The following is a 26,373-nucleotide window of genomic DNA, read 5'->3' as shown; positions in this document are numbered from 1 at the left end:
TTTCAGAGAAGCAGAAACTGAGGTTCAGAGAGATCAAACGATTTTCCCAAAGTCCAACAGCTTGGAAGTAGTAGAGCTGAGGCTTGAGCCCACATCTGATTGCAAAGCCCTGCTTTCCCACTCTGATGAATAGTGCAGGCACCTACCATTTCTTTGTTCTGTCTGCATGGCGGCTCAACGGAGTGCAGCTCAGGCAAGAGAAAGAAATAGGGTCGCCCACATGCCGAGTGCCCCACCAGCAGGCCCTTCTCTTAACATTTGATCTACACTGCCCGCCACCGTCCGTCCTCACCACCCTCCCCACCCCCAGAGCTCTTGATGGGCTCTTGACAACCTCTATGAGAGGAGATTATACCTCACCTCACAGGTGAGGAGGCTCAGGTTTCTGAGGTAATGTGACCTCTCCCAAGGTCAGTGAGTTAGGAAGCAGGAGATCTGGGCCAGATCACAGGTCTGTGCTTTAGCTGGAGCAGCACCCAGGGTGGCCAGAAAGGCGAGGTCCAGGTTGGCTGGAGGGCTTCAGGGGCCACACTCAGCCACCAGCTAGATCGGGCCCAAGGGTGTGGTGCCTGTGGAGGGAGGCTCTGGAGCCAGACCTTGACAGGCCCTTCCCTGCACTTGTCTTTGCATCTCCCGTCTTCTGCTGTGTCTCCCTCTCTGCCTCCCAGGTGAAGGTGACAGAGGAGTGCTCCCAATACGAGTTTGAGAACTACATGCGGCAGCAGCTGCTGCTGGCTGAGGAGAAAAGCTCCGGACACGAGGCCCGGAGCTGGGTGCCCAAGCGGCAGTTTGGCAGCGTGCCACCAGTGCGGCGGCTGGGCCACGATGCCCAGCCCATGAACCCCTTGGACGCAGCCATCCTGGCACAGCGCTACCGGCGGAAATAGCGCCTCCAGCCGGGCACCAGCACCGCGCTGCCTCCTCCCGGCTGTCAGGGCTGGGCCCTGGAGTGCCGAACTCTCCCGGGCTGCACGGGGACAGGGCAGGGACAGCCCAGGTCACACAGGGGGTCAGCAGAGGTACCACGAAGCTTCCTTTTGGAATGATTGCTTGATTGTTTGGTTTTTTAATCTGAGAAGCCTAGATAACTAATCTGCTTTTAATCACGACGTTTTAATCTACCTCTGTCTCTTTAACCATGCTGTCTCTGGACTGAGTGAGAGGGAGGAGGAGGAAGCCCACCCACCTGCCCACCAGGCTCCACGGCCTGACCCAGCCGCCCGCCCGCCCGGGCAGCTGCTCCCACAGTCCACATAAGCTAAAAGTGCATCTCGCTGCTGGCTCCCCAGATGAACACCCACTCCCAGTGCTCTCCCAGGCCCCTCCCAGGGTCTGTTTTCATCCCTCCCTTCTGACCCTAGGCCCCTCAGTCCAAGCTTTGGAAAACCTTCACCTCATCTTAAGCAGAATTCAAATATATTTATTTTTGTACTGAAACCAACTTCTGTCCCATCTCTAGGTGTCTCAGCCCATGGCCACTCCTTGCCCCCAGCCTGTCTGGCTAGCAGGAGTCCACAGCCCAGAGATGGGCCCCCACCTTGCCCCAGGCTCAGAAGCCCCATCTTGCCAGCCCTGCTCCTCCTCTAGCCCCCAGTCCCTCCTTGTTCCTGGTGATGGGGAGGCCTTTCTATCCTTGGTTCTCTGTCTCCGTCTCAAGTTAACTGCTCCGAGGTGCTGTACACTTGCATTGACCGTGGTTTCCTTCTCCATCCCACACTGTGGTACCCAGGGAACACTGACATAGATGTGAACGGGTGCCTGGTGGCTGGGCTGGGGAGGGGGGTGTTGGGCTAGCTGTGCACAGGTGGGCCCTGTTTATACACCCTTCGCCCCCCCCATCCCACTCTGTTTGGAGAGCAGGGGGGCATCTCCCCTCCTGTCCTTGCCCCACAATGGATTGCCGTCTCTTCCAGCAGACCCTGGCCAGGGTCCTTCACAGAGGCTGTGGGGCTCGTGGGGAGAACTGTAGGGACTGGGGGGCCCTTCCTAGCTTGAGAACAGCCCTGCTGCCCTTTTTGAGCCAAGATTTTGAAGTGGATGCCTGTCTTGCCAGAAACACTGTTCTCACCAGAATGGCCTCCCCTCCCACTCCCCTCCCTGGACTTGGCCCTGCCCAGTGCTAAACAAAGACCCCTTCCCGCGCAACGTACATTCCCAGGCCCCCTGGGAGAAACGGAGTGTTCACCTCCAGGCTGCCCTGGGCCTTCAGGCCCTTCCTGCCTGAACTTGCTCCCTAGTCAGGAGGCCTCGATTCCCAGAGTGTAAGCAGCCCCCTCCCCAAAAGCTGACTCACTGTGAGTGACTTGGGCAAGTTCCCAAACCTCCTTGTGCCTCAGTTTCCCCATCTGGAAAAAATGGGGCCACCTCTTGCCAGCAGTAGCAGGGCTGCCCACGCCCCTTCCTCCCTATACCGACTCCTAGCACTTGGGCGCCTTGTGCCTCTGCCTCAGTGGGTCTGTGGGAGCCCGCCTGAGCCCACCCAGCACTTACTCCCCCTGAGCACCAAGCTCTGCCTCTATCAGCCGGCCAGCTGCTGAGAGCCAGGGTCTCATGCTGTGGGGGTGGGGGCTGCCCTCTTTTCTATATTTATTTCAAAAAGAAGTCTCCTAAAGGAGTAGAAATGCAGTCCAGCCTAGGGCTCCCAGCCCCTGTGACTGAACTGTGAGGGTGTCAGCCATGCCCCTTGTCCAGCAGCCTGCCCAGACCCTCCAGGCCTGCTTGCCAGGTGTGGTCTCTCTCCTCCTTTTCAAAGCAATATCCTCTGGGTCTGCAAAGCCCTATCAGACAGACTGGTCCCTTCCAAGGTCAACCCATGTGTCTGACTACATTTCTGGCAAAGCAAATGAGAGGAGGTTGGGTCTGCCCTCACTGGGTGTCACACGCTGAGAGAAGTCCTATTGTAAAGAAACAAAACGGAAAAAGTCACAAAAAGTTTGTATAAAGACATATTTTTGTACTACATGGGGACTCTTCCTGCATGTCAGCAATAAACTTCCTGATCTGGAGCCACTGTGGCCTGTATCATCTGCCGTTCTTGCGTTCCTCGCCCGCATCTGCATCTCTCCTTCCCAGCTAGGCAGTGCAGGACTCCTGCAGCGCTTGGCTCCAGCACTAGGTGCACTGGATAGGCCCCCTCACCCGCTGCCGGCAGGCTGGCCACCATCAGTTTCCTGGACGGGGAAGAGGACCAGAAGTACCCAGCATCCTCCCAGACCTGTCAGTCCTGTTTCTGGCTATGTGGAAACTCCCTGCTTGGCTTGATTCAGCCCCCGGCCTGTGCATTCAGGAGGCGTCCCAGAGTGGCTGCAGCTGACCGAATATTGATCCTCTCTCCCTGCCAAACCCCCATCTGGGGTCAGGGAAACCGAGCCAGGCAGAGACTGCCCGCCTACCCCTATGTCCATCCAGGATAGCGGGGAAGAGAAGAGCCAGGCCAGGCCTTTTCCTGCACCACCCTCCCCTTCCCTCTCCTCCATAGGAAGCCAAGGGGGTTCCTTCCTTCCTTTCTTCTTTCCTTCCTTTGCCTAAATTTAGACTTTGTAAATTGAGCATTGGAGCAATGAAGCTAGAGGTAGGCTGGGCCCTCCCCCAGCACACCACAGTGCACAGGCAGACCCATTTGTGTTCAGGAACCACACACAGGCCCAGGTCACAAAAGGGGCAGAGATCCATGCAGGCAGAGCCCCTTCCCAGCCAAGTGCAGACACAGTGATGGGGGTGGGGGTTGGCACCTCTCCAAGGCCCTGGTTCTCTGTAAATGCCTCAGAGTAGCATCCCCCAACACCATCTCTTCCTTCACTCCACAGACCCTTGAAGGACCTTCACCTCAGCAGTGAAGTGGCCACTCCTGAGTCTATACAAATTCTGCCCATTTCATCTGGCCCATACCTTAGCTGTCGAGCTGCCCTGGATGCACACACAAGGTCCCCTCACTCCCAGCCCACCACGGTCACACACCAGCCTGCCCAGCTGCCGTCCCTAGGGCTTGTCTCCCTCTCAGCCTTCCTCCTGCCCCCACCCCCATCAGCCTCTGTTCTGTGCACAGGTTATCGCCCAGGTACCCACACATGGCAGGCTTACACTCAATACCCAAGACAGTAAGGGGCATGCAGGCAGGGACTCGGTTTTGCTCACTCTTGTATCCTCAGCATCTAGAATGGGCCTGGCATGAGCTCACACGCCAGAGCTGTTGGTTCATTATCGAAATGTCTTGGTTCGTTCCTCTAGTTTTTATTCTGAGCCCTGGGAGTAAAGGTAGGGAAAAATACCAGAAAGGTGGGTGTGATCAACAGTCATCTATGCTCCAGAGAAATCAGACAAGGAGAAGTGTCCATCAGTGTAGCCACTGCCTGGTCTCCAGTGTCCTCAGGGAAAGCAGTGCAGAGAAGCCAGACAGAGCTGCGGAGCCATCTGAAGTGGGAAAGGAAGCAGGAAATGGGCTCTGGGTTGGCTGAGTTGTTCAGGCTTCCAAGCCAAGTTAGCTTTGACTCCTTGTCTCTCTTCCTCTCTCTCTCTCCTACCCCATGTCCAATCCACTGCTAATTCTGTCAGCGGGCCAGGCAGAATCTGACCACTTCCCAGCCCTGCACCTACTCTGTCTGAGCCCACTTCTCTTGCTTCCTGGTCTCCCTGCTCCCACTCTGCCCCTGCAGCAACCCAGGGGCCACAGAGCAGCCAGAGGGAGCCTTTTCAAAGGCCAGTTTTGTCTCTCCTGCTTACACGCCTCTGATGGCTTCTGTCCCTTGCAGGATAACCAGAGACCTGCCTGTGGTCTAGAAAGCTCTACACCACGCAGAGCTCCACACCTGGCCTCCCTTCTAACTTCTGGGCTCCTCACACCACCCTCACTGTTCCAGCCCCACAGGCCTCCGGGGGCCTCCTTACCAAATGAGCCAAGCCCTCACCACCTCAAGGTCTTTGCATTGGCTTTTCCATCTGAAAGGCTCTTCTCCCCAGATATTTGCATGGCTCCCTCAATTCCCTCTGCTCAAAGTGTCCCCTCCTCAGAGAGGCTGTCCCTCACCATGTCCATCTGGTCTTCTCTAACCCCTGACCCTGCTTTACTTGCCTTCACTGTGCTTATCACAGCCTGATAGTATATCATATGCTGGCTACTTGATTTTATCTGTCTCACCTACTCAGATGTCGAGCTCCACGAGGGCAGAATCCTGTGTGTCCAAATGGGGGTGAGGAATTGGGGTGGGGCTGGTTGTCAGGACAGGGGTGCTGCTGGCATTTAGGGCTGGGGCCACAGACTCCAGACAACCCAAGGAAGCAGATTCTACTTCTACCTGCAAAACATGAGTGAAAAACTTGTTTGTAATCACCAGAGCCAAGAATCTAATCCCATTTTATACATAAACACAAAGGACTTTATACTAATATACACTAAACTAATATACACTGAATTTTCTGGGAATGCAACTCCTGTATAAAGTAGAGGGAACTGGTAGTTGGTTTTGTTCATGACTTTACCAAGAGTTCCTCACCATGTCAGACACTGACACCATGAATGTCCGTTTGCACGTGTAGCCATCATCTTCCCAGCAATTGATCACTTCATAAATATTATTACCCTTTATTTCTTTTGTATTATAGAACAATGTATATATATTTTTAATTACATGGAGAGGTAGATCTGTTAGCCATAATTTCATTTTAGGAGCATAAAAGGAAATAATACAAAGTATATTTAAAAAGGTGGGTCTGATGAGGTGGAGAACAATGACCTCAAGACTAGGTCTAGTGGAAGACTGGTTGGGAGCACAGGCTGAGGAGTTCAAGTCCATGCCCCACCACTTATGCCCATGTGATTGTACATGCATTACTTAACCTCTCTGAGCCTCAGTTCTACCTCTGTAAGGTGGGAATCATGCCATAAACTGCATGGGGTTCCTGGGAAGATTTAAAGGGCTGACGCATACATGGCATTAGCAGAGTGCCAGGGGCCAGAAGGGTACTTAATATCTGTAATGATCACTATTCATTTTGCAAACTTCCCCAGTGCCTTCTTTCCAGCAGCTGTCTTGGGTCCTGCGGGGGCATTCAGAAGACTGGGCAGGTTTTACGTCTTGAGGTCTTGAGTCCCCTTCTTCCCTCCATCTAAGACCTTGCCAGTCCCTGCCCCACCAGTGGGGTGAGGCCCCAGTGTCAGGAACAGAGCAGCCAGAACCAGGCCCCAGCTTGGCCACTGGGGTGGGGGGTTGGGCTTTGCATTGGGCCTGAATATGACAGCCCCCTGACCTCCCATCAAGACCTTTCTTTCCTGGTTTCATCTTAGTATCTACCTCTGTGCCTCCCAAGGTGACAAATCTCTAGTCTCACAGACTGACAGGAGGGCAGAGAGGCGGCCAATAAGCAGGTAGATGGGCAGGCAGGTCAGTCACAGGCCAACAGACAGGAAGGAAGTCAGCAGGGGGATAGGAGGGCTGTAAGCCAGACAGGCAGGTGACAGATACACAGAGAGAGCCCAGCCAGCATGACCAGAAAGCAGGTGGCTGGGACGACCTACAGACAGGCTGGCGGGCAGGGACAGGCAGGCAGAAGAGCAGATAGGCAGGTGACCAGGAGGGCAAGAGGACTATGGGAAGGGCCCACATGGGCCAAAAGCTTCCAGCACCTCTCCTGGGGTGCCAACCTAGACACAGGCACACCTTTGTCTGCAGGTGGGCATTGCCAGAGCTCTGCATGCACAGAAACAGCTTGGTGCAAACACGTCTAAACTCTTACAGAGAGGCACCCCGCAGACCTTCATGGAGACTAAGGTGTGTGCCACACAAACTGAGGCATGATGTCCTCCACACACATGGCCACTCACACTAGGAAAGCCACAGCACCAGGATGCACATGGATGGTAGCATTCGACGTGTGAATGCAGCCCGTGGAAACCCACCCGTCTCAGCCAGCGATCAGCTTCTGGCCTCACCTCCACCTCTCAGCCCAATTTAACGTGGCTGACCTCATCCTTAGCCTGCCCCAGTCTTCAGCCACCTCACTGCTCTCCCCAGGCTGACTCCTCGAGACCCCTCAAGGCTGGAGCTCGGGCTCTGGACGCCTCTCTTCTCTCCCCGCCACCTAGATGATCTCACCCACTCCCAGGGCATCAAATCCATCGTTAGTGTTGAGGACTCTAGCACAATTTCTAGCCCAGCCTGCTTGGGGCTCCACCTGCCCAGGGGCCTAACACCTCTAGCGGATGTCTAATGGGCAAATCTAACATGAAACAATCCCCAGGTAAGCTCTCTTCGGGGGTCCAGGCCAAACATCAAGCGGCTGCCCAGGTCCTGCCCGAGTCTCTCCTTTCCACACATCCGCATATGACGCAGGCATCCTGCTGGCGTTCCCTCAGAACACCTCTGCTGATCCTGCCTCACCTCCTCCACTGCCCTGTGGGCCAAGCCCGAGCCACTGCTTGCCGGGACGGCCGCCAGCCTGCCCACTGCACGACCGCCCAAACTGAGCCGCCACAGGGACCCCCCTCTCACGACGCTAACAACGGCATCCAGGATCCTCCACTGCTGGCCCCAGATGCTCTGACCTCGGGAGACCGACCCTCCCTGCTGGCTGCTCCCCAGATCCTGGCCTGGCTGCCCCCTCTTTGGGACTCAGATGCCACCCCAGGTTCCCTTCCCGTTATCATTCCATCATCCCTGGAGCCCTCCGCAGCACCCAGATGATCTTTCTCGGGATTGTTTGTCTCTGCCTTTGTGTCAGCTCAGTGAGGGCAAAGATTTGTGTCCGCTCTGCTTACTGCTGAACCCCATCACTGGGAAGCGCCAGGCAGACACAGCGTGTGCTGACTAGTGGTTGTACAGACTTATACACAGACATACCCACCCCCACCCCCACAAAAATGTTCATGCAGATACAACACGAAAATAGACAAATACAGAGATACGGGCAGAAATACCTCCACACATGCTCACAACACAGTGTAAATAGTCACAAAGACCCCTGGGGGCCCTTTCCCCATCCCCATGGGAGTCAGCCCTAATCCTTTCTCCATCTAGATCTGCCCTCTGCTTGAACCCAGTCTCAGGACTGAGTCGGGGTCTCCAGCCTGGATGGGGGCGGGGGGATGGGGGTCACTGGCCCACAGGCCTCAGGCTGCGCCTTCAGCTATGTCTACAATTTCCTCTCCCCCTCCTTCCCTTCTCCTCTCCAGAGCTCCTGCCAAGAACTCCCCCTCACCCCAGCCCCAGCACAGGAGGGGGGCCCAAGCAGGGGCAGGGGCAGAGAGTCTGGGCAGGAGGAAGCCCCAGGGGCACACACTGATAATGCAGTGCATGCACAGCCGGAGCCCAGGTGGAAATGCACGCATGTGCATGGGCAGGTTGTGCAGGCGGCCAAACACATCTCTGTGGCATGCTCTGGCACAGAGCACAGGGCCAGCACAGGCCCTAGGCTGGGTTCTGCAAGGCTGGCCTGGCTCAGAGCAGCAGCCCAACATTCATTAACCCTGTGTGGCTGGAGCTCCACTGGCTGGACACACCCCAGCCTCTGCCCACTGGGCCCTGGGAGAAGGGGATGAAAGCCCCCTCTCTGGATCAGCGGTTGAGGGTCTGAGGGAAGGCTGACATCAGGGCTGGGTAGGGCAGTCTTCCCTTGGAAAGGGGGCCTCCTGGGAGGAAGAACGAGGTATAGGGGAGGGTTAAGAGCCCAGGCTCTAGGGTCAGCCAGCAGTGGGTTCAAATCGTGACCCTTTGGTTAAGTTATTCAATCTCTCTGTGACAGTTAATTATCTGCCAAGTGGGGATAATGGTACCCACGTTACAGGGTTGTTAGGATTAAATGAAAGAACACTATAAAGGGTTTAGTCCGCTGCCTGGCACCTGGGCAGCAGTTCATCCTCATTACTATTATTGTAATTAGTAGCCTGGGGGCGGGTCCCTGCAACCGGCCTCCCCAGCGGTTTCCTGTGGGGGTGCAGAGGCCCCGCAGACCTTGCTTCCCTCCTCCCCGCCGCTCGCGCTCTCCCCTTCCTCTCCCGGCCCTTTTCCTCCCCGCCTCCCCGCGCCCCGCCCCGCCCCGCCCCTCCTCTTTCCGTGGAGAAACTTTCCGCCGGCTGGTCCATCGGCCCGTGTCGGGCCCGCGCTGCCGCGGCCTGGGAGCCGAGCCGGGCGGGCGGGGCGGCAGGGACGAACGGGGGGGAGCGGCCGGGCCCCGGGTGTATACGGCCGCCAGACGCGCGGGGCCGGGCAGCGGGGAAGCGGGCGCTGACGGTGAGTGAGCCCGGGCCACCAGGTCCCCGCGGGGCAGGCGGGGTGGGAGAGGACGGCGGCCGCGGCTCCCCGTCCCCGGAGCCTGCCTAGGGAGTGGGGGGAGGCACCCGCGTCCCTCCTCCATCCAGCTCCCGGGACGGCGAAACCGGGCCTCTCCTGGGGACCCCACAAGGGGACGGGGCCTTTGATTCCCAGGTTGGAGGGGGTCGGCGCCCAGGGAAAGGATCCCAAGACAGGGCCTAGGTCTGTAACGAACTTAGGGAGCCGTCTCTCCAGGGTGGACCCTGGGGCTGTTCTTCCGGGGAGAGGGGCTGCCCCAAGGAGGAAGCGGGGTCAGGGTCAACTCTAGGGGCCCTAGGATCTGACCTTGCTGACCTCGCAGGTTGACAGGGGAGCTGCCCCACCCCCGCCAGAGCGGCATGGATGCCCCCCGAAGGGACATGGAGTTGCTCAGCAACAGCCTGGCTGCCTTCGCACACATCCGCGGTGAGGGCGGCCCCGGGGACATGGACCTCCCCTGCCCCTCTGAGGTCCTATTCCACCCCTTCCCTTCCCTCCTCCCGGGGCCCCATTGCCCGTTGGCAGCTACCTAATGTCCTTAAAGTAATGGGTAACGCTCTTAGCCCCCAAACCCAAACCTGAGGTCTTTTCGGGATGTAACGACTCCCACACACCAGGGCTCCCCATGACTTTTGCCCTCTGACCCCCAGCTAACCCCGAGAGCTTTGGCCTCTACTTCGTGCTGGGCGTCTGCTTTGGCCTGCTGCTAACCCTGTGCCTACTAGTCATCAGCATCTCCTGCGCGCCCCGCCAGCGGCCCCGGGGCCCTGCCCCGCGCCGGGACCCCCGCAGCAGCACCCTGGAGCCCGACGACGACGACGAGGAGGACACGGTGACGCGGCTGGGCCCCGACGACACGCTGCCGGGTCCCGAGCAGTCCGCAGAGCCCGACGGGCCCCTGAGCGTCAACGTCTTCACGTCGGCAGAGGAGCTGGAGCGGGCACAGCGCCTAGAGGAGCGGGAACGGATCCTGCGGGAGATCTGGCGCACAGGGCAGCCCGACCTGCTGGGCACCGGCACTTTGGGGCCCAGCCCCACGGCCACAGGCACCCTGGGCCGCATGCACTATTACTGACCCGCCACCGCTTCCGCTGCAAGGCGCTCTAGGTACTGGACATGCACGTGCGCTCACGGCTGCCCCAGGACCTTGGGACTGCCCCTGCCCACGGTGCTATGGAGGCCCCTCCCCCACGACTCCCTCGGTGCTATTGAGCCTGGACTCCCCCCTCTGGGAAGCATCCTTCCTCTGTCCTGCCAGAGGCCCTGGGGGAAGGGCAGGACACAGGGGCCCCACCCTCTCTCTGGGTTAACGTTAAGAGGTAAAGTGACCAATGACATCTTCATTCTCAGTGACTCGGTCTGCCTCTGTTACCCCTGCCCGTGACGTCCGCAGGCTGCTGCCTTGCGGGGCGCCCCAGGACAAGACCCGACTCGACTCCTTTACCAGGCTATCCACCATCCACCCACCCGAAGCCTCAGCACACATGCTCCCATTCACTTGAGAGAGCAAAAACACTGTCCGCCACCTCACAGTCCTCACACACACACATCACATTCCTTACTCACAAATGCATTCTTTACCAGGAAACGCCTGGGCGCACTTGCCCCGGTCCTTACAAACACCTTGGGTCCACGCATCATTGCATTCACCCTCATCCCCCACCTCACCCCAGGCCTCAGGGCTCTGACCACAACGCTAAGGCGCTACTCGCCCCATTGTGATTACGTGTGCCTGAGCTGGGTTGTGGAGACAGTGTCTGAGCCAAGGTGCGTTCCTGTGAGTCCTTCGGAGCGGACAGTGGAGCCAACTAGGAGGGGTCGGGGCTCCAGAGCAGGCCCTCGCGGCCCCTCTGCGCACAGCTGGATTCCGGAATCCGCGCCCGCGGGCAGAGCCCGACCCTACTTGGACCCCTCCTGCCGGCCATTTCTCCAGCGCCGGGCTGGCGTCCGAAGGAGACACCCCCCACTCCCCACCCCCAGCCATCCGGTGGATAAAAATAGCCGCGCGCAAGCCTTGGGAACCGTAATGGGAGCCACATGTTGGCCAGATGTGCCCGGGAGAGGCTGCAGGAATGCGGAGGGCCCGGAGCGCCAGCCGGCCCCGCCCCCCGCCCCCGCCCGGACCAGGCAGGCGCGGTGCGCGCGTACACTGCAGAGTTTATTTTCTTGAGTTTCCCAGAGTCGTGTGTAAGGACGCGGGTGACCGGAGCCAGACTTCCCTCCGTGTCCCTCCCGGGCCCACGCTCAGGGAGTCTGCGTCTGCGCGTGCACCGAGCCCCGGCCCAGGCCTCCTGGGTCCTCCGCGTCCTGTAAACCTAGTCGGGAGAGGGCGTCAGGGGGCGGCCAGCCGCCAGTCCCTCCCACCTGGGACCCGCACCCCACCCACCTCCAGCAGCAGGCGCTTCTCCCTCTCCCTTCTCAGCTCCCCCCAGATGTCGACCAGTTTCCCTCTGCAGATACTAGAGCGGAAGGGAAGGGTAGGCCAGGCAGGCTTGGAGCCACCATCCCCTCCCGCACAACCTGCTCGTGCCCCTCCCTACCTACTCCAGCTGCACCCCCATCAGCTCCAGCGGCCTCCTTAAAGACTGCACCTCTTCCTGTAGCCTTACGATGTCGTCCCTGCCACTTTTGCTCTCCGTGGGATTTTGTGGGACCAGGGATTGGAGGATGGTAGTCTCTTGGGGTTCCCGCATTGGCTTGATAACATGTGGATTCTTTTGAGCAGGCGCTACTTCTTTGGGGGTCACCTCCCCTTTGGGAACCTCCTCTTGTTCTGGGGGTGCATACTTCACAGGCCCCTTCTCAGGGAGGGTTGTAGACTCTTCCTGGGGGTGCACTTTCTCCAAAGCAGGCATGCACCCTGGCTTGGACTTAGACTGTAGTGGGAGCTTCCTCCTCACCGAAGGGGTGTTGCTCCTCTTGGGATTGAGCCTCACTGGCCACACGAGACAGGACAGTCAGTAGGGTTTCCTCCAGATAGAAGTGATGGAACTGAGTGCTGTCTATGGTGAAGGCCTCTTCAGAGAACACCTGCTTTGGAGTCAAAATCTTTTCTAGTGGTGGGGACTTGTCCACAGGAGGGGCCAACTTTGGACCAGGGCCTTCACCTTCAGGTGGGACTTCTGGGCCAGGGGCCTCACCCACAGACAAGTGCATGTCCAGAGTCAGGGAGGTCTCTGGGGCTGGGGCCTTGAATTCCAGGGTCTCCTCTGGGGTAGGAACCTTATCTGCACTCAGGGTTCCCTCTGGAGTGGGGGCCTTATCTGAAGAGAGAGTCTTTTCTGGGCTGGGCACCTTATCTGGAGACAGGGGCTTCTCTGGGCTCGGGGTCTTGTCCAGAGTCAGGGTTTTAGTTGCAGGAGGGATTTTCGCTAGGCTTCTCTGCTCTTTCTCCTGTGGTGATGGGTGTGAGGTCTCAGCTGAGGGCAGGTGCCTTGATGGTTTGAGTCTGGCTCCCCTTGGTCCAGGATCCTTCCCCCTTGCACATCATACAGACTCTGCCCAGGATTCCCATGTGCCTGTGTCTCAGGGCCTCTCACCTGACCAGCTGTGAGGCACTGCCCAGAAGCCTGCATTTTGAATCGCCTTCTGCCAGGGCAGCCTGGGATCCCACTGGAGCCTATGGCAGAGAGCATCAGGGGCTCAGGCCTCCTCTAACCTGGAGTCTGTCCCTCAGCACAACCACCCCATCCCTGTCCCCCAGTTCTCACTCCACTGAAGGGAGGCAGTGAGACTTACCAGTCTCTGGAGGGGCGCTTCCAGCTGTCTCCACTGGGTGTCCAAGATGGCCTAGAACAGGAGCCCATCAGAGGCAGGGGGTGGGGGGCAGGGAGCAGCGCTTCCTCTGTACCCTCCCCCAGTCCCACCCCGACCCTGTTCCTCACCTGATTTTGCCAGGCCCAGTGGTGGCTGTCACCAGTTCCTTGACTCCAGGGAGGGCTGTTTTGGGCATCATCATTTTTGGTTCCTTAATCGGAGCTGGAAGGGGAGAGGGGAGTGTGGTATTTGTTCACTCGCTTATCCATCCATCTAAGGGTTGCTGGCCAGGGCATAGGAGATGAATATTTGACTCTGCTTCCTGGTGGCTCCAGGTAAGCTTACCGCCGTCATGCCACATCGGCATAGGGAACTGCAGAACACCCCCAAGGGACACTTACCAGACCGTTAAATCAGGGAAGGCTTTGTAGGGGAGATGGCTCCATATCCTGCCAGCTTTTTATCCATACTTTTCTAAGACCTGACCCTTGCTTAGGGCCCGCAGCTGCTTCCCTGGTTCAGACCTCATCTCTTGCCTAGACCATGGCAATAACCTTCCCCCTTCCAGGCCACCCTCCCTTGAACTTCTCTATCTCATTTACTCCCCAGGAGAGCTCACCAGTCTCATGGGCTAATTATCGTCAATAAGCCAACAAATTCCAAATTCCCATCTCTAGCACCCTTCCTCTACTCTAAACTGCCGATTCATATCCAACCACTCTCTCGATATTTCCACTTGGAGAGCTAGTTGGCATCACACGCTTAACACACCCAAAACAAATCTCTTGCTTCCCAGCCCCCTCCCCCCCTCACTCTGCCTCTCGCCCGCTGTTCTCCATCTCATCCTTTTGCCCAGTGGCTCAGATGACAAAATGAAGAGTCATCCTGGACCCCTTTTATTGAATCTTGCTGCACACCTGAACCATCAGTAAATCCTGTCTGCCTGACGTTCAAAGCTCCCTGAATTCAACCCCTTGTCACCACTAAGACTCCAGATCAGGGCACCACCATCTTCACCTGGACTATTGCAGTAGCCTCCAACCCAGGCTGTGGCTGCACTCACCGCGCCTACAGCGCTTTCTTCCCACAGCAGCCACAGTGAGCTCGTGGTCTACTGGAGAAGCAGACAAGAGAAGTAGAATATGTAGTGTGTTAGGAAGTTATTAGGGGTCACTGAGGAAGAACAGGCAGGGGAGTGTACAGTCTTAAGTGGGGTGGTCAGGGAAGGCCACATGGAGAACGTGACATCAGAGTGAACAGTCACAGTGACATTCATATCCATGGACACATGAACAGCCACTCTGGCTTATGCACACATGCTGGCATTTAGTCCCATGTCCAGTATCTCACCCAGATACATACCCTAATTCCTTGACAACGTGTCATGGTGGGCCGGAGCACGGGTCCCAGAGCCAGACACCAGGCTTTGAATTCCCCTACGGTTACTTGTCAGCCATGTGAGAACTTGGGTAGGGAACTTAACCCCTCTATGCTCAGGGTCCTCATCCATAAGATACAAGTATCAACAGTATATAACTTACAGGGCTGTTGTGAGGGTTAAGTGACTGAATTCATGTGAGGTGCTTAGAAGAGTGTTTAGCATATAGGCAGTCACAGCTGGGTAATGTTAACTGTGACTTCTGCTGCTTGGAGTGTGGCCGATTAGGTGCACAGTAGGGCCCTCCCACTAGACAGCAATTACATCCTGCCTGGGGTACAATTCTGAGGCACTGTTGGACTTCAAAGAAGTAGGGAAGGTCCATAATAATGGGGGAACTGGGGCCTGCAGACACCTGCCAGAGGAGCAGGTGTCCCAGATTCTGCTCCCTGGACTCCCTGCGGGCCCCAAGCACGGCAGCTGTCCAGCAGCGCGACCCTTGTACCACTTTCTCCCCGAGAGCTAAGGCCATCTCCAGTGGTTGGTATGCTTTGGCTACTGGCAGAAGTAGAAGTCAGTCCTCTAGGGAAGAGGTCCTCCCTTACTAAGATGTGTCAGACACCCACAGGCTGAGATTAAGTCATGAGCTCACACTCAAAGACCGTAGGACACACACACGAGAAGGCAGGCCCAAGAGCAGGAGTCAGCAGACCCAACACGCAGCAGACACTGGAACTGGCAGGTAGAGAACACGGCACGGCTATGTGCAAAATATTTGAAGAAATAACGATACGCGTGCAACAAAGGGAACATGAGGACTAAATAAGCAATAAATAAAATAAAGAAAGAATGAAACACTACTAGAGATGAAAAAAGAGCACTCTTGAAGTAAAGTGCAATATAGGTTAAACAGCAGGTTAAATATAGCCAAAAAGCTAGAGAGAGAATTAGTCCACTGGAAAAGGAATGAAAAATTTGTAAGCTATGTGAGAAGGAATGGGTAACAGAAGTGGCTGGCGCCTGACTACGGCTCAGTGAGGTAGCAGACACACCCTCACCTCATCAGGCAGCTATAAAATTGGACAAAACCACAACTTCAGTGTGCTGGAAATCGACCAAAAGCACAAAATAATCTGATGAGTGTTTATGCTTGAAGGTGTTCTTGCCTAGGGCTGCCCCCATGCCTGGCCCCTGCCCTGCCCCTGCCTGCTTGACCCCTGTAGGCCTTCTGTAGGGTGGGCCACATTGTGAGAACCAGCAGCTCCACCACCATGGCGGAAGGGAGCTCACTCTGTTTGGGGTATAATGCTGGATTTGGCACTGGTCTCACAGATACAACACCAAAGGCACCAGCAACCAAAGAAAAGACACGTGGGACTCCATCAAAATTTAACACTTTTGTGTATCAAAGGATACCACCAAGCAAGTGAAAAGGCAATGCACAGATTGGGAGAAAATATTTGCAAATTATTTAAAAAAGGACTTCTATCAAAAATACAGAAAGAACTACAACTCAACAGTAAAAAGTAACCCAATTTAAAAAAGGAGCAAGCATCCAGACATTTCTCTAAAAGATCTACAAGTGCCAATAAACATATGAAAAGACGCACAACACAAAGCCATCAGAGAAACGCAAAGCAAAACCACAGTGAGATGCCACTTCATACCTAATCAGGTGATTATAATAAGAAAGGCAGTAACAACTGCTGGTCTGGTGTGGATGTGGAGATATTAGAGCCCTCATACTGCTAGTGGGAATATAAAATGAGATGCCCACTTTGAAAAATTGTTCTTCCCAAAGTGAAACAGAGTTACCGTAGCTCCCAGCAATTCTATTCCTAGTATCCAAGAGAAATGAAAACACAACCACACAAAATCTTGTACACAAATACTCGTAGCTAAAAAGTAAAAACAACTAAATGTCCATCATCTAATGGATGAAATGCTCCACGTGTTTATACAATATTATTGTGCAACAAAAAGGATTGACGTACAATGCACACTACAAAATAGATGAACCCTGAAAACAAAAGGTACAATAGAAAAGCTTTATAAAAAATATTTGAGTATATTAACAACTCTGGTGAGACTGAACAAAAGAGAGGAAGAAACAAACATTATTAGAATTGAAAAAAGATGGTATCTGCAGACACAGAGTATAAGAGACGATTATGAATAACTTCATACAAATAATTAGAAAACATTCATCAAATGGATAATTTAAAAAATAAACTTATTCTGATAATATTCCTTTCTCTTAAAAAAAAAAAAAGCAGTTCCTGTGTGGTGATCTCCAATAGGTTCTTCACAATGGTATAAAGGTCATATCAAAGTGTGGGCAAAGGGTTTGTGTTTATACAGAGGATCAAAGCCTAATTGGGCTACCCAGAAAACAAATTAAGATACGATATGAAGAAGAACTTCCAACATCAACATCCTCTGGAAGAGTCATTCCAGAAGATGATCATCAAAAAACTTCAACAAAGATCCTGGCGCTGTTGCAGTTGTAGCTGCATTCATCCCACCGGTTCCTGGACTTGCCATTGGAATGAAGAAGGAGATATCTAAGCTGGCCTGTGCATACAGTAAAACAACAAATTTGACTGGATCTATACTGACGGAACTCAACCAAGAATTAGGAGAAGTGCAAGTCGCTCCAAAATCATGCGACTATAGACTACTTACTGTTAAAAGAACATATGGGATGTGAACAGTTCCCAGGAATGTGTTGTTTTAATTTGTCTGATTTTTCTCAAACTATTCAAATCAGTTAGACAATATCCATCATATCATTGATAAGTTTTCACAAATGCCTAGGGTACCTAACTGGTTTTCTTGGTTTCACTGGATATGGCTGGTAATTGTAGGTCTGCTTTTGTTATGTATCTGTATTCCTATTATGTTAATGTGTGCACGCAATTTAATTAGTAGTTTAAAACCTATACATGCTTATGTTACTCTGCAAGAAGATATGTCAAAGAAATAATCAATCTTCCCATGTTTTCTTCTGCCTGCTACTTCTATAGCTTTTCTTCTTCCTTCCTAATTACAACCCTTTAGTAGAATTCGTGCCTCATATCGAAATTACCGAGTATCATAATTCTTCCAAGTGGTAAAGATACCTCAAGACAAATGCTAGGCATAGAAGCCACAGGGCATAAATACGCAAAGAAGTAAAAAGCTAACCTTTTCAAACAATAAGGCTTCTCTCTCACTTACCAACTTTACATTTCCGTGTATGGCCCCAGAAGATGACCAGTTAGCCAGAGACGGGTAAGATTCCTCAAGGGAGGAACAACCTAAGACAGGCACAGTTGCAGGGGGGTCATCAGGTGAGAAATTGGGGATCAACAGAGGGGAGGCTTAGAACCTCACTGCCCCTGTTTTGAGAGAAATCTTCTGCATCCATGGATGTTTTGTTGGCCTTGTCTAGCTTGGATTAATACTTAGTCTATAGGCACAGACCTGATCATCTACATTTGTCCTCTTACAGCACTAAATTATGTTTTCTACCTTTATCTTGCATCTACCTACCACTTCAGCATTTTATTTAAAAATAATAATAATAATAATAAGGGAGAAATGTGGGATTCACATATAAATCAAGTATAAAAATCAAACGAATAATCATATCTGACCTGATTGTTTATAGTTCATGATGCGTGATCAAAACCGAAAGTTTCTGTGATGACTGCCCTTGCACTGTTCACCATGTAAGAACTTATTCACTATGTAAGAACTTGTTCACCATGTAAGAACTTGTTCGTTATGCTTCAGAAAATTGGAGACTGTTGAGAATTAGGCTTCGGGTGGATTAATGATTGTGCATTGAGTCCCCTATACAGAATTTTATTGTTGTTAACAACCATTTGATCAATAAATATGAGAGATGCCCTCTCAAAAAAAAAATACAACTTATTAAAACTGATTCAAAAAATTTAGCCAGATTTTTGACCAGCCATTGCACCCAGAGATCAGGAGACAGAATGCTATCTGTGCAAGTCTCCTAAGCTTGCACAGCTTAATTTCTTTCCCTTGGAGTTTCAAGCTGAAGCCAACTGAGAGAGTAAAGGGGTCTTCCAGACGTAATCAAGTTAAAATGAGGTCAAACTGGATTAGAGTGAGCCCAAATCCGATGACTGGTGTCCTCATTAGAAGGTGGAAATTTGGACACAGACACACAGGGCAGAAGACCAGGTGAAGACACAGGCAGAGGCAGAGAATGAAGTTGTATCTAAAGCCAAGGATAGCCAGCAACTACCAGAAGCTAAAGGTAAGGAAAGATTCTTCTCTGAGAACCTTCACATGACCATGCCAACAACTTGGTTTCAGATGTCTAGCCTCCAGAACTGCAAGAAATTAAAATTCTATTGTTTTAAGCCAAAAAAAAAAAAAAAAACAGAAGAAGAAAAAGAAAAAGAATTTTAGCCAGACTTACCAATAACTATTAAAGAAATTTAAAATAGTTTAAAATCTTCCCATAATAGGAAAAAATAGGGCAAGATGAATTTCAGGCGCAGTTTATGAACTTTTGAGGAAAGAAGATTCCCATCTTATATAGTAAGATCTACCAGAAAATTTAAAAACAAAATGTATACTCCTTAACTCATTCATTAGGCCAGCATAATATTCATAATTGGATAAGGACAGTTAAAATAAATGCAAAAAACTTATGAAAAACTGGGAAAGTATTCCAGTAAATATATGAAAAGATAATAAACCATGACCAATTTGAATTTATCCCAGGAATGTAAGGATGGCTTAATACTAGAAAATTCTACAAATGTCACTCATCACATTGACAGATTAAAGGATAACATCCATAGAATCATTCAGAAGATTCACCTAAACAATTTGAGAAAATTTGACACTCACTCTTGGATAAAAATTCTAAGTGAACTAGAAATAGAAAGGACCTTTCTTAGCTTGACAAAAATATATCTAACAAAAGATCTAAGCAGACATCATTATTAAAGAGGAAAAGTTAGAAGCATTCCATTTAAAATTAAGACCATGGTAATGATGTTCAGCATCTCTACTTCTATTCAATGTATTGAGATCATAGCCATTATAGTAAAACAAGAAAATTCAATTAAAAGGCACAGGAGTGGAAAAGATAATAGCTAAACTGTCATTTCTTCCAGATGACATGACTGTGTCATATAAAACTTACTAAGAATTTCAAATAAACAATTAGAAATAGAGTTTAGCACCATAGCCAACTATAAAATCAATATATAAATTTCAATGCATTTCTTTATTCCTGCATTACACAGAAGGATAGCTAATTTTTAAAAAAGACACAGTAAAAACTTTGAGGTATCTAGAAATAAATTCTGTGTAAATAAACCTGTGTAAAACTCACATGCAGAAAATAATAAATGATACTGAAACAACTACTTGTTCAAATAGAAAAAGGTATAATTGGGTTATTTATTAAAAATCAATACTACATAGATAAAAGCACTTAAAAATGAACAACACTTTGGAAGTTTTAAGGAAAATATAAATGCCTTTTTGATCTTGGGGCAGGAAGGATTTCTTAAACAAGGAAAAGCCGGCTAACCCCTAAAGACTGGTATGTCTGTATTATAATTAAGAACTCCCCTTCATCAAAGAACATCATTTAAAAAAAGACAACACATCACAAACTGGCAGGAAATATTTATAACATGTATAACCCATAATGAATTGGGTCAGAATATAAAAGGAACTCCAACAAATGATTACTAACTAGGGAAATGCCAATTAAGTCCACAATGAGATGCTATTTTGTACCCACTAGATTCACAAAAATAATGAAAGCTGACAACACCAAGAGCTGAAGAGAATTCAGAGCAATAGGATCTCTTATACACCGAGGGCAGAGTGTTAAAGTGTACAATCACTTTGGAAAGCAATTTGACTGTATCTCATAAAAGTTTTACATTCATTCTCTATAGTCAGGGCCACTCCCAGGATTATATCCTAGGGGAACATCCCTGTATACTGGGAGACAGGCACAGGAATATCCATGGCAGCACTGCAGTAGTCAAAACTAGAAACAATAAAAATGTCCAACATCAGGAGGAGACCAGATACATAAATTGGTAAATTCCCTGAGGAATAGTAGATAGCAGAGAAAAATTAATTACTTCCATATATATACAACATGGATGAATCTTAGAAACATGTTATTGGAAATACCAAGTCACAGAAAACTGTAAACACATGTTATCATTTCCAGGAAGCCCCCAAACAAGCAAAACTTAAGTGTACATTGTTAAGGCATATACATATGTGAGTACAATAAAAAATTCGAGGGAATTATAAACACACAATTCAGGAGAGTGGTTCCCTGTGGTATGGGTGACATAGCAGAATGGACAAACCACTGGCAGTATTCTGCTGGTTCTTAGGTTTGGATCATAAGAGCATGGGTATTTGAGGGTGTTCAATATTAAATTTTAAAACACATATGTACATTTTTTGCATGTGTGAAATATTACATTAAAAGATAAATTAAGACACATATCCAACAGACATATATACAGAGCTTTTCACATACACTTTTAAGACATGCAAACACAGTCATACAGACATATCAATTCATACATTTCCTCACAAAATGAAACAAATTTAAACACACTGATAGTCACATTCTCAAGATACACAGAGAAACACGAACCTATTAACATACACAAATTAACATGCTCCCACACAGTGACCCACATATATTCCTACTGGGCCCTTAACCCAGGAGAAGACAGTTCCTAAGAGGGTCTACTGGAATGGTGGGGAGCTGTGGGTATTTAGGGGCAACTGGACTGGTGGGTCTCCCAGAGAGCAGTCCCCCCAATCCCAGGCTTCCCTGGCACCCACCTGATTCCTGAGATCCCACTTGCCTTGGGGATCTGTGCACTTCTTGATCTGTGCAGAAGAGAAGTATCAGAATTTGAAGAGGAGCCCCCACATGTCTAGGGCCATCCTCATTTAGGGGTGACCCTCCAGCATGTTCCGTGAGCACCATGACCCCCAACTTGTTCAGAGTAGCCTGTCCTGCCCCTAACCCACCTCTACTCCACCCCCACCACTGCCCCACAGTGCCTGGCTTTGTACTCACTGGAGGTGGCAGGAGCACAAAGTTATCTGGGAAAACTCCTCTTCTTCCTTGCGACTCTCCTTCCCACCAGCCCATATCCTCTGTGATCTGGGAAAGAAATATGCCGGGAGCCATGCTACTCAAGCTGTGTAGCAAAGCTCAGGCTGGAGGAAGACCCCCAACAAATCAGGGGCCTTCGCAGCTGGCTCCCCCTATTACCCACCTTGATTTTGTTTTTTTCCATTATACTATTGGTTCTGTCTTTGCTTGCATTGTTTCCAAGGGCTAAGCTAACCTTTGCTGAGCAGTGTGAAAAAGATGAGAACATAAGTTTCCCAGAAGCTTTTCAGGACAGTGCTCCTGAAGAGTGGAACACGCAGGGGCCAAATGGTGATCTTAGCATAAAGTAACGAAACCTGCTGTTAGTCAAACATTGACCACCCCATTTCCACTGAGAATGCCCCCCTTGTTTTGCTAGTGAAACTAGTGATGGAAAGTTTTATAGAAATAGAGTCATGAGAAAATATTGAATAGAATAACCCTGTTGACACTTAATTAATCATCTCATGTTTTCTTCCCTCTACTACTTCTATAGTTTGTTTTTCTTCTTTCCTAATTATGGCCCTTTACTAGAATTTGTGCCTCATACGTGAAATTACCAAGTACCATAATTTTCCAGGAAGTAAAGATACCTCAAAACAAGTGCTGGGCATAGAAGCCACGGAGCATAAATATGCAAAGAAGTGAAAAACTAACCTTTTCAAAGAATATTACTTCTCTCTCACTTACCAGCTTTACATCTCCCTGTATGGCCCCATAAGATGACTGGTTAGCCAGAGACGGGTAAGATTCCTCAAGGGAGGAACAACCTAAGACAGGCACCGTCACAGGTGGGGCATCAGGTGAGAAAAAGGGGGCCAACAGAGGTGAGGCTTAGAACCTCACCCCCCCAGTTTTGAGAGAAATCTTCTACACCTGTGGATGTTTTGTTGCACTTGTTCAGTTTGGATTAAGACCTGGTCTGTAGGCACAAACCTGATCATCTACACCTGCCTTCTTACAGTTCTAAATCATGCTTTCTATCTATATCTTGCATTTACATACTACATTAACATTTTATTAGATTCATATATGAAGTATAAAAATCAAATGAATAATCATACATTATATTTGACATGATTGTTTATAGTTTAAAGTTTGTAGTTAAAACAGAAACAGTTTCTATGATATGAATGCATGTAAGAACTTGTTTAGTCCCTGCAGTACTGGAGTTTTGGAGACCTGTGTAGCATATGTCAAGGAGATTTTGGTATCCACATAGAAGAAAGAGAAATGTAGATAAAAAGGGGAAATTTAGTTTGCTGCCTACTGTGCCCTATAAAGGAGTATAAGATGAAGATATGAGTTTATGATTTTAGATTGATTATAAATTTATTAAAGCCTCTAAGAATATTTTTGTGGGAAAGAATCCTAGCTAACTGTGGCACTTAGGTGACCTGTATTTCACCCTGAGCTGATAAACTCCATAGTCGCTGCTACATACTGCATGCCCCTACAGTCATATGCACTACTTAGAAACTGTGTTGCATAGAAACGTAAAACACAATAGAGTACATATTAATAAGAAAAGTTTCAGTCAAAGAACAGAAAAACAATCACGTGTCTAACGCTTGACCAACCATGAATAGATTAGAAAGGAAAAGAAAAAAGCTTGCCTATACTTATTAACCAACTGCCTATACTAATGAATCATCAGAACAATAAAAAATAATCATATCCTTGTGCAAAATGGTATAAATAAAGCTGTCATCGGCACTTTGTCAAGAGACCACCTCCATCTGACTCTGTGTCCTGTCTCTCCACGCGCCGACTCCGTCTCATCCTTTTGGGCTTCACACCCCTGCGCTGGAGCTGGACTCCGGCAGAAATACCCAGTGGGGAGGTGAGCCAGATCCCCAGGCTCCTTCCTTCCAGGGTGTCCCCTTCTCAACACCTTCCCTGCACTTTCCTCCGCCCTGTGCCTTTCATACCTTCCTCAGTACTTCCACCTCATCCCCCCTCCACAGTGCCAGCTCGTCTGGGCCTGGGGCTGGTAGTCAAACAGGACCCTGTTGGTCTTGGGATGAGAGACTGAGGGGAGATCAGTCCCCTGAAGCTGACTCCCCTCCCCAAATCAGTCAGCAGCTCTCTCCTCCATCAGTCTAGCTGGGTCGGTCCCCTCTCCCCAAGTACGAGTGTCTTGGGGGAGGGGGCTCCGAGGGACCCTCTGGCTGGATGCTCACCTGTCCACAGGTAGTCTGGAGGGCTGTTATAGGTCAGGCTGCTCAGCTAGTGGGAGCCAAGGGAGGGAGGAACATGCTGAGCCACTTTTCTTCCCGGTTGGAACCCAGGAAGGAAAGGTCACCATCTCTGTGCTTGCTCCACCCAGTTTACCGGGAGGCCGCTGGGGCCCAGGGCTGATTGAAGGCATGTCTAGGTTACCAAGGCCTGGTGGAGGACACTGAGGTTAGGGTGGGTACTAAATTCAGAGTTTAGATGGCGGGAGGAGTCAGAGGGTCAGGGGGTGTGCATCTCAGGCTCAGGCCACTGGGAGAGTCATTGGAGACTGCAGATTCAGGTCACAGGGGTTCAGGGGGTCCACACGGTCCAGGTCTCACTTGGGGGCCCACTGTCCAGCAACTCCACAAAGTTGGATGGAAAGGCTCCCAGCCACCAGCCGTCCTCAATCTGGGGAGGGGGGATGATGCAGGGGCATCTGGTTCTGCCCCAAGGGCCTCTCTTAACTTCTGACACCCTTGGCTCTGCCCGATGAACCCCCTCCTCCCTTGCTCCCTCCCTTTCTCATTTCTGCACCCCTCGCCATTCCCGTCGCCCATACCCTCCCTTCACCCATCTCCCCTCACCCAAAGCGTGCTCCATCCATCATCTCCCCCCAAACCATCCCATAATCCCTCACCTTTATCACTTCCACAATCTCCCCAACTTGCAGACTCAGCTCGTCTGCCTGCTCCGGATTGTAGCTGAAGTTCACTTTGCACCATCTTTGGGGGCCCCAAGATTTGGTGGGGCGACCTGGGGTGGGACGACAGTGAGGCCGCCGAAGCTGCGAATCCGCTTAGCTGGGGAGGGGCTGGCGGCGAGCGCGTTCGTAGCTCCTCCAGACCCCGCCCCAGGGCGGGGCATTGTACTCGAGAACCAATCACAGACCGCAGGGCGGCCTCGAGGCCCCTTCCACAGCCGCGCCCGCCAAAGCGAGCTGGGGGCGACCCCAGTTGCGGGGCTCCGCCAGCCTGCCGCCGGGGCCCGGCGCTCACCTCGGCGGCGCGCACAGCGCGGTCTCGACGTCTCCCCAGCTCTGAGAAGAGTCTCCGGGATCTCCTGGAAATGAGGGCACCCGAGGGGGCTCTCAGCTCCCGGAGACGAGAGATGAGACACATACCCCGACCCGACCTCCGACCAGGCCTCATCTGCACCAACCGGTCGGGGAAGAGGCCGCAACGGCCCCCCAGCTCTCCTCGCAGCCAGCCGCGTGGGGGCCCCTCGCACACCTGCCGGACCACGTCCCCGGGTGCCAGACTCGGCTCATCCTCCTCCTACGCGCGGTATCCGGCCAGGACCAGCACCGCTGCGGGTGGAGAATCGGGCGGGCTCGGCTCAGAAGGGCCCAGTCGGGGCAGATTGCCCGCGGCGCGAGTCCCAGGCTCCACGTAGAAGACCACGGGAGCGTGGAATGGTGGTGTAGGCTTTTGCTGCCGTTTCCACACGGTTGCAGAGGAGCCACCCCAACCTTCTGCACATACCTATAGCTCCCGGGACGCCCTCCAGAGCCGGGCAGGTAGGAAGGATAGTGCCGTCTCTCTGACAGCCGAGCACTGGCCCGGGCAGGGTGGGACAACTACTTAGGCTGTGAATAAAAGGAGGCAGACACTAGCCGATAGGTCGGGCTCCAGGTGCTGGTGAGGGCGTGTGTGCGTGAGGTGGGTGGGCCCGCGGCCCGGCTCAGCAGGTTTGGCCCCCAATCCAGGGATGATGACTAGGGTGGTCTCTGGCCTGTGTGGAGTCACGGCCTCCCCACATGCTCTTCCCTGCCTAGTCACCTAAACTCCAGTCTAGCCGCCTCTCCTTCCAGCCTTGGCCCTGAGAGCGCCCGCCCGCCATTTCCAGAGCCTTCCCCGTATCTTCCTTTTTCTGCGGGAGAGCTTTTACCTGAAGGGTAAAAGGTGGGGAGAGGCACATGCCACACACCCCCAACCACCCCCCCACACCAGCAGGCAATCACTGCTTTAGGGCGGTGCCTGGGTGGAGGCGGCGGCTACTGTTCATACAGTTACTGCTGGTATACTCTGCTTTCTCTGGGAGGCTGTCCCTCCCTGCCACCCCTCCACTCCCAACCCACCATGTAAGAGGAAGAGTGCGAAGGCCCCAGCTTCCGGCCACTGGGGCCTAATTTGGTCTCAGAAAACACCTCTGGATCCTCCTTGGGAGGAGACAGGAAGAAAGTACTTCAGGAGCTTTCAAGGCTCCTTCCCCCTCACAGCTAAGCAAAGGCCTAAGGTTAGAGCCCACTTCGTGCCACTCTCATGTGGTCGAACTTTTAATCTTCCTGCTCAGTGGTGAACAGAGAAAAGCTAAGCCTGTTATCCACACCCCATGATCCCTGCCCTACCACCTTAGAAGCCAAAGTCCTTACCCCACCACACACCACAGTGAAAAAATCTGGATCTCCGGGCACGTCCAAGGTACAGGCAAGCCAAACCAGTGAGGAGTCACTAGCCAGCATAGGGGTGCCTGAGGCTCCTCCCAGACCAACCGAGTGGGGCTGGTGAAGACGGGCTGAGCCAGCCGGGGCCCAGCATCCACAGACATTTTGTCTTACA

The 26,373-nt window shown here is 51.8% G+C and overlaps 3 protein-coding genes across 7 annotated transcripts in view; 2 read left to right on the top strand and 1 right to left on the bottom strand.

Annotated features, from left to right (window-relative positions):
• STK40 (serine/threonine kinase 40) overlaps positions 1-3,010 on the top strand; it is a 38,756-nt gene extending 35,746 nt beyond the window's left edge. For all 4 annotated transcript variants that reach the window (XM_036876517.2, XM_036876515.2, XM_036876514.2 and 1 more), the window contains one exon: positions 669-3,010. In XM_036876517.2, the coding sequence (XP_036732412.1) occupies positions 669-887 (219 nt within the window). In that variant the 3' untranslated portion in view covers positions 888-3,010. The remainder of the gene's footprint in view (positions 1-668) is intronic.
• Positions 3,011-5,145: 2,135 nt separating this feature from the next.
• SH3D21 (SH3 domain containing 21) lies at positions 5,146-26,362 on the bottom strand. The gene is given in 19 exon segments (XM_057499447.1): positions 5,146-5,291; positions 10,848-11,596; positions 11,668-11,731; positions 11,826-12,188; positions 12,190-12,768; positions 12,814-12,900; positions 13,020-13,070; positions 13,166-13,259; positions 21,277-21,315; positions 21,514-21,604; positions 23,527-23,576; positions 23,579-23,626; positions 23,779-23,826; positions 23,930-23,983; positions 24,154-24,223; positions 24,453-24,568; positions 24,811-24,879; positions 24,969-25,296; positions 26,303-26,362. Coding segments are annotated over 18 exon segments (2,718 nt in total). The 3' UTR covers positions 5,146-5,291; positions 10,848-11,089.
• Positions 9,083-10,624, top strand: EVA1B (eva-1 homolog B). Of its 2 annotated transcripts, none has more exons than XM_036876595.2 (3): positions 9,083-9,221; positions 9,604-9,707; positions 9,932-10,624. In XM_036876595.2, exons 2-3 carry the CDS (start codon positions 9,641-9,643, stop codon positions 10,354-10,356), a joined length of 492 nt encoding a protein of 163 aa, XP_036732490.1. In that variant the 5' UTR covers positions 9,083-9,221; positions 9,604-9,640; the 3' UTR covers positions 10,357-10,624. The 2 variants fall into 2 exon arrangements, with proteins under 2 accessions (XP_036732490.1, XP_057355994.1); XM_057500011.1 differs by lacking the exon at positions 9,083-9,221 and adding an exon at positions 9,254-9,464.
• Positions 26,363-26,373: the final 11 nt, after the last annotated feature.

Source organism: Manis pentadactyla, chromosome 4 (genome assembly GCF_030020395.1).
Source record: "Manis pentadactyla isolate mManPen7 chromosome 4, mManPen7.hap1, whole genome shotgun sequence".
NCBI classification, from domain to species: domain Eukaryota; kingdom Metazoa; phylum Chordata; class Mammalia; order Pholidota; family Manidae; genus Manis; species Manis pentadactyla.
Note: the sequence above shows the minus strand (reverse complement) of the source record. Positions and strands in the feature narration are given on the sequence as shown.

Bases quoted from the DNA above. Each gene is read 5' to 3' on its own strand.
- EVA1B (XM_036876595.2), top strand. From the start codon at position 9,641: ATGGATGCCCCCCGAAGGGACATGGAGTTGCTCAGCAACAGCCTGGCT. The intron at 9,708-9,931 runs GTGAGGGCGGCC...TCTGACCCCCAG, and splicing joins TGCCTTCGCACACATCCGCG to CTAACCCCGAGAGCTTTGGC.